The 7,710-nt window shown below is 46.4% G+C and overlaps 1 protein-coding gene across 5 annotated transcripts in view; it reads right to left on the reverse strand.

Moving 5' to 3' along the window:
• ATRN (attractin) overlaps positions 1-1,399 on the reverse strand; it is a 162,128-nt gene extending 160,729 nt beyond the window's left edge. For all 5 annotated transcript variants that reach the window (XM_057530149.1, XM_057530146.1, XM_057530145.1 and 2 more), the window contains exon 1: positions 841-1,399. In XM_057530149.1, the coding sequence (XP_057386132.1) occupies positions 841-1,226 (386 nt within the window). In that variant the 5' untranslated portion in view covers positions 1,227-1,399. The remainder of the gene's footprint in view (positions 1-840) is intronic.
• Positions 1,400-7,710: the final 6,311 nt, after the last annotated feature.

Raw genomic sequence — 7,710 nt, forward strand, 5'->3', positions numbered from 1 at the left:
CAAATCTTTCTCTAGCTATATTCCAAACTACTTGTGGACTAGGCCAAAGTCTGGCTAATCTATTTGTTTGTATTATCCAGAAATCCTTGCACAACTAAAGCAAATAATAGCTAACTACTAATTAATTAATGAATGATCTCTCCAAGAGGTACTACCCTGAACCAGGCCAACTCAGAACTCCATATGCTCCAGAAACCAGAGCAAACAGGAACCTCCTTCGATGCCCTCTCCATGACAGACCTTGTTCCAATCTGCCTCCTCCAGTGAGCTTCCAAAGGCTAGTTTCTTCACTTTCCTTTAGCCAGTAACCGCTGGTTCTTCTATCTTTAATATCTCACAATCCTACCCTTTTCCCTTCTATCTCCAGACAACGAATCTCTCCCAGGGCCCTGTTTCTTCGGAGTACCCCACATCTCCAATCAGTCCAGGAACTCATCAGGCTCTAGAGAACGAGGGGATGTTCAAAAGAAGTGTTTAAGGAAGACTGGCTCTCTCACCTTTTCTTTTATACCTCGTTTTTCCGAAAGAGGCCCAGTTTCAGAGACTGGATTTGAAACTCTTCGGGATCCTAAGCTTTCGTCCCATGTAGTCCGCCGCGCCCAAACCCCTTTGGGGTGCCCCCACCCTTGCCTCGAACCTTTTCAACTTCTCTTACAGGAAGACCCCAGGCCAGAGACGATGATCTCCCTGGAAGCAAATGGTCCTCAAACACCATGGGGCGGCCCTATCCCCCCCACTTTCTGTCGGGCAGCCGCCTCCGGCCTGGGGCCGTCTCGAGCGGCCCTTAAGCCTTGGCCTCTGGCTGAGCCCTACCCTCCGACACCCCCCCCCCCCACTCACCTGAAGCGGCCCCCGCAGTGCTGGCATTGCTCGCCCACCCAGCCGGCGGGGCAGACACACTGGCCAGTGCCAGGATTGCAGCGGCCGCCGTTGACACAGGGCCGGTCGCATTCCTTGGCCTCGGCTGCGGCTGAGCCCGATACCGCCGTCGCTGCCGCCGCGGCCTCAGCCGCCCAGGGAAGCAGCAGCAGCGGCGGGAGCAGCAGCAACAGCAGCAGCCGCCGCCGCCTCCGCCGTGGGAGGCGCAGCCGGGTCCCCAGCCCTGGCCTCCCAGCCCTGGTCGCGTCCCAGTCCCGGCACGGCCTGCTGTTCCTGCTCCCGGGCGCTGGCGTCGCCACCGTCCTCCTCCTCAGCCTCGCCTCAGTCGCCGCCGCCGCCGCCACCATCTTCCCGGGGCTGAGACGGTGCCCCACGAACACATACACACACACACACACACACACACACACACACACACACACACACACACAAACACACACACGCGCGCGCGCGCGCGCACCCGCGCACACCACAGGGCACGACCGGCTCTCCTTCGCCTGGCCGTGCGGGGCGGGGCTGTGCGGACGGTGGCTCGGGCGGTCAATCCTGAGGGCGGGGCCAGAGCTGCGCGGGAGGCGGGGCCGGCGCATGCGTGCGTGGGCGGGGCACGCGCGGCCCTGGAGGCGGACCGCTAACGCGGATTCTGGGCTTAACCGAGGCCCTTCCGACCTCTATAACGAAGCGCCCTACTGCTCTAGTTTTATTCCTTCGTCCGGCGAGGCGGCCCCTGCGTAGCGGTCCTGAAGCACCCTATTCCCGTTGGCTGCCTCGGATCCGGTCCCTCTGCTAACCAAGCCGGCACAGTTGAGCGCTGCGGTCCCAAAGACCCCGGCGCCGGTCATCGCTCTACCCCAACTCTCGCTGCGGGGCAGAAAGGGCCTAGGAGTCAGCGTCGTGGTGTGACGCTAAGTGCGGTACTGTAGCAGTGCTGCCTTTGAGCCTCTGCTTTGTCTTCTGTAGTATAGGGTTAACGAAGGACACGTAGTGCGGCCTCCCTTGATACAGGCTGATTAAGTAGCAGACCAGACCACACATCTTTAATTCTGTACAGGAAGTTTGAGGTTACCTTGCTCCCCGCTATTTGCCCTCCAATCATCTCTGAAGAAAGGGCAGCATAAAATTAGGAACTGGAGCATCCCCCCTCTCCCCCCCTCACACACAGTAGTGCCCCTGGAGCCCTTCTTGTCGGGTAGTTTGTTACTTTGGTGCCCTCCAGTGAAACATGCCTCCTGGCGGTACAACCTTGTGTGGTCCCCGACCCTGGAATCTGGACGGATCTGTGACTCGATTTCACTGAAGAAGAATGTGGGGCAAGTGATGATGTGCCGGTTCCAGTTCTGAGCCTTTAAGAACAACCTAGCACTCTTGATTTTGAGCTCTTGGTAGCCCTGAGCTGCAGCTGCTCTTCCACCTTGCTGCAGAGAGACCACATGGAGGAAAAGCAGGAGCCCAGTTATCACCAAGAACTGAGATCCCAGACACAAGAACCTGGTGGACCCATCCCAGCTGAGGGACAAAGTCACTGAGGGAAGAAGTCATTGTTCCAGCTATCTGGGCCATTCCACATTACGTAGAACAGAGAGAAGTCTTTCCTACTATGCCTTATCCAAAATCCTGAGAAATTATAAACTGGCTGCTGTTTTAAGCCTCCAAGTTTTAGAGAGGTTTGTTACTCACCAATAGATAACCAGAACATTGTCTGACATAAGCCTTGTGGTGGGATGAATATTCCCATGGCAGCTATCTCATAGTTTGGGCACCTTGCAGTCCGTGGGAAACAAAGAAAGGCCCTCATGTACCTGTGAAGCTTCTCTTCACAGAGCACAGAATTCTGAAATTCTACGATGTTCCTCATAGCCAGGTCCTGACCTTCCTCATTCTGCATCCCCTTAAGCCTGGTGAAGCTGAACTGCACAACAGCCAGCTCTCCACCCACACATCCCTCCTATTCCTACGTGAAACCTGTTGTTCAGCCTGGGCCCTAGCACTGGCATTCTGGTTTGCAGGTTATGTTTTGCTGCAGCTTCCTACATGGGGATGTGCAGGATGAGACAGGAAAATGGAAGACATGGCCCTACCATGGGACAGGCTGACATGGAGCCATGCCCTGGCCTCAGGAGGCACTGCTCCTCCAGGCCAGAAGTGGAACCAGTCTATTCCACCACTCCCCACAGCAAAACTGAGCCCAGGCTGTGAAGTTTCATGTGACTTTACCAACACTTGAGGTTAACAGGAAATGGCTCGCGTCTACACAGCAGCAGTATGGCTGCTCTCCAAAGCTCTCAAACCTTGCTGCAGCAAACATTCTTTTTCTTACTTCTTTAATCTACTCCCTTCTCTGGTTCTTTTTCCTTAGACTTCAGACATGCTCAAATTATCTTGTCTTTAAAAAACAAAATCTTTTCTTGTGACAGAAAGTATTGATATTTTCTTTCTCCTTTACTGTTGTTGTCAGAGTCCACTACACTTTCTGTTTCTGTATGGTGCATTAAAGATGGCTACAAATTCTTTTACACTATTTATATGGGGAGGTGGGGACTAATCCCCCCACTCCTTGAATCTGGGGTGGCTTTAATGATTTGTTTAACCAGTAGACTATGATGGAAGTGATGTGTTGAGACTTTTGAGTCTAGGTCATAGGAAGTTTTGCAGCTTCCTCCTGAGTGTCTTGGAACACTTGCACTGGGGAAATCCAGCTGCCTTAAAAGAAGTCTAGCTACTCTAAGACTGCCATGCTGTGAGGAAGCCAGCCCACAGCCATTCAAGCCTTCCAAGTTGAGGCCCCAGACATTCATGAAGCAGAGGGGTATCATCTCTGCTGAACCCACCCCAAATTACAGGTACACGAGCAAAATAAATAAGTGTACTTTTTAAGGCACTAAATGTGTTACACAGCAATAGATTACCAGAATACTGTGTAACTTGCTTCCGCCAAGGACAAGTCTTGTGAGGTAAACTTGATTAAGAATTGGTCAAGAATGGCTGTATAATTATGTATACAAATATCATGTATAGCTAGTCATCTGTATATAATACTAAGTGGGTTCTGGTATAATATCCAGTCACTCCTAACGAAAAGGATCACTGCAGCTCTGGAAGCACTTCTGTTGGACTCCTTATTCCTTATCACCAGGGTACTGTGGCTGTTCTACCTGAAATCCCATGCCACCTTTTTCTCCTCTAGTCCTTATCAAAGTAGCCACCTCCAGGTCCCAGAAACGTTAATGCCAACAGCAAAGAATTCTTAGCCTTTGATCTGGAACGGTTCTAAGTCCAGACTCTAAATAACATAGTTCTTACTAACTGCATGGCCAGGGACATTTGCCACTAAGATGGTTTGAAGTTGCCTCTGCTGGTTTTTTGTTTTTTTCACTCAAGAAAAGCATTCTCTCTGTGTGGCCCTTCTGCTCTCTCTGATTTCATGTCATCATTTTCTATATCTTTGCTTGCATTATAACATTGTCTCCAGGTCATGGACATGGATGAATTTTTATATTTTTTTATTCATGCAGTGTCTTAGGTCTGTTTCCCTAGGAGCAGACCCTGAAACAGGATTTGAGTGCATAATTTATTGGGAGAGTACTCTTAGGAGAAAGGCAATGAAGGAAGCAGGATAGGGCAGGGAAGGTAGCTGATAAGATGTGGTCTTATCTGGAGCTTCAGTCTGATCTTATGAAGAGCTGTGGAGCATGAATTGTACCATAGAGTTGATCCCACTTTGAGGCAAAAGGGCCAGGATTTTGTACACATATCTCATTTAGCAGCCATCACTCACAGCAGTAAGAAGGATCCAGTAAAGGAAATTTGGGAGGGGTACCAGCAGTTTACTACATACAACGAATATTTATTGAGCACTATATAGCAAGGATGAATGCTTCCCTGGTAAGATCTATCTGATCAGCTGTCTGACCTTCCCTAAGTATCAAAAGAGCTTTCTCTGAACTGTTTGGAACATCAACATATTTTAGTATGCCAAAGGTCTTCTTATACTTTTAGTATACATGAAATGAAGTAATTCCTTGATTACAGGTGTCAGGATCTCACCTAACAGGTAAGGTACTATATTGCCTGTGAAAAAGGCTGATCCTGAAACTTCGGAACAATCACAACTGGGAGGGTTCTATGTAGGAATGAAGCTTATTGGGTAGCAGCTCCCATGTGAGGGATAGGTCAACTTACAAACATAAGATCCCAATACTCTTTGGCAGGCTCTAAGGGAAAGTAGGGATCCTTGACCTGGGAGCACAGAATTAGCCCCCTGAGCTATGGCAGAGCCCCTATGGCCTCCATAGACAAGCCCCACAAATATAGGAAGTGACCTTTACATCAGTTCAAGGGACAAAACCCAGTCTTGGGAAGCGATAACCAATTTAAAGGCAGACGACTTGAAATTTCTATTGGATGAGCTGGATGCATGCCCCTTTTCCCAAATTTCTATGATAGAGAACTAAAAGGCTTCTCCTGTACATAGATTAGATGTTATGAAAACAATAATAACATTAAAAGACAACTGGCCTTGCTAAATAGTACACCCATGAAGAATGACTTCAAATAAGAGCTTCCCAAACTAAAGTCATTTTTCCCCAATTTTATTGAGATATGGTTAACATACAGCATTGTATAAGTTTAAGGTGTACAGCATAATGATTTGACTTCCATACATCATGAAATGATTATCACAATAAATTTAGTGAACATCTATCATCTCATATAGATATAAAATTAAAGAAATAGAAAAATATTTTTCCTTATAATAAGAACTCTTACGATTTACCCTCTTAACAATTTTCATATAACATACAAGGTAGTTTATTATATTAATCATGATGTATATTACATCCCAGCACTTATTTACCTTATACCTGGAAGTTTGTACCTTTTGACCACCTTCATCCAATTCCCCCACCCCACAACCTCCACCTCTGATAACCACAAATCTGATCTCTTTTTCTATAAGTTTATTTGTTCGTTTGTTTTTCAAGTGTAATTGACCTGCAACACTGTTAGTTCCTAGTGTACAACATAGTGCTCAGTATTTCTTTTTTTTTTTCTGCAGCTTTATTGGGATAGAATTGACATATAACATCATGTAAGTTTAAGGTGTACAACATGTTGATTTGATACACTTATATATTGCAAAATGATTACCACCATAGTATTAGCTAACACCTCCATCCCATCACATAATTACCATTTCTTTTTTTGTTGGTGAGAACATTTAAGATTTCCTCTCTTAGCAACTTTCAAGTATATAACTCAGTATCATTAGCTATAACATAGTGATCAGTATTTCTATACCTTCTAAAATGATTGCCATGATAAGTCTAGTTACCATCTGTCACCATAAAGATATTACATTATTATTGACTGTATTCCCCACACTGTATATTTCATACCTGTGACATTTATTTAGTAACTGGAAGTTTGTCCCTCTTAATCTCCCTCATCTATTTCTTTCATCCTCCCACCCCACTCCCGAAGCCATCCTTTTTGATAAAAACTTCTCAGAATTATGGGTAACAGCCTGTATTGGTTTTCTGTGAGTGCTGTAACAAATTACCAAAATCTTGGTGGCATAAAACAACAAGAATTTATTCTCTCACAGTTCTGCGTTTCAGCAGGGCTGCATTCCCTCTGGAGACTTCAGGGGAGAATGCTTCCTTGACTGTTCTAGCTTCTGGTGGCTGTTGGCATTCCTTGTCCTCCTTGGCTCGTGGCCACATCACTCCAATTTTTGTCATCACATTGCCTTCTCCTCTGTGTTGTCTTCTCCTGTGCGTATCTCTCTTATAAGAACACTTGTCGGGCTTCCCTGGTGGCACAGTGGTTAAGAATCCACCAATGCAGGGGACACGGGTTTGAACCCTCGTCCGGGAATAGCCCACATGCCGTGGAGCAACTAAGCCCATGAGCCACAACTACTGAGCCTGAGCTCTAGAGCCCATGAGCCATAACTACTGAAGCCCACATGCCACAGCTACTGAAGCCCATGAGCCTAGAGCCCATGCTCTGCAACAAGAGAAGCCACCACAATGAGAAGCCTGCGCACCACAACAAAGAGTAGTCCCCGCTCACTGCAACTAAAGAAAGCCCGCGCAGCAAGGAAGACCCAACACAGCGAAAAGTAAATAAATAAATTAATTAATTAATTAATTAATTAATTAAAAAGTTCCCTTTAAAAAAAAAAGAACACTTGTCATTAGACTTAGGGCCCACCTGGGTAATCTAGGATGACCCCTTCATCTCAAGATCCTTAATTAATTTCATCTACAAAGACCCTTTTCCAAATATGGTAACATTCACGGGTTCTTGGGTAAGGATGTGGACAGATCTTTTGCAGTACCACTGTTCAGCCCACTACACAACCCTATACATGAATTCAACTCATTCAATTTATTCATTTATGCAACTAATACTCATTGAGTGGCTACTATGTACCAGAGATTGATCTAGGCTCCGGGGAGGCAGCAGTGAAAAAGCATATGAAAGAAAATCCCTGCTCTTCCTCACATCCATTAGAATGGCTACTATCAAACAAATAAACAAACAAACAAAATCCAGAACAACAAATGGCGAGAATGTGGAGAAATTGGAATCACTGTGCACTATTAGCGGGAGTGTAAAATTGTACAGCCGCTATGGTAAATGGTTTGGCAGTTCCTGGAAACATTAAAAATAGAATTACCGTATGATCCAGCAATATCACTTGTGGATATATATATATATCCAAAATAATTTGAAAGCAGGCTCTTGAAGAGATATTTGCATACCCATGTTCATTGCAACATTATTCACAATAGCCAAGAGGTGGAAGCAGCCCAAGCATCCATC

This window comes from Balaenoptera acutorostrata, chromosome 15 (assembly GCF_949987535.1).
Source record: "Balaenoptera acutorostrata chromosome 15, mBalAcu1.1, whole genome shotgun sequence".
NCBI lineage: Eukaryota > Metazoa > Chordata > Mammalia > Artiodactyla > Balaenopteridae > Balaenoptera > Balaenoptera acutorostrata.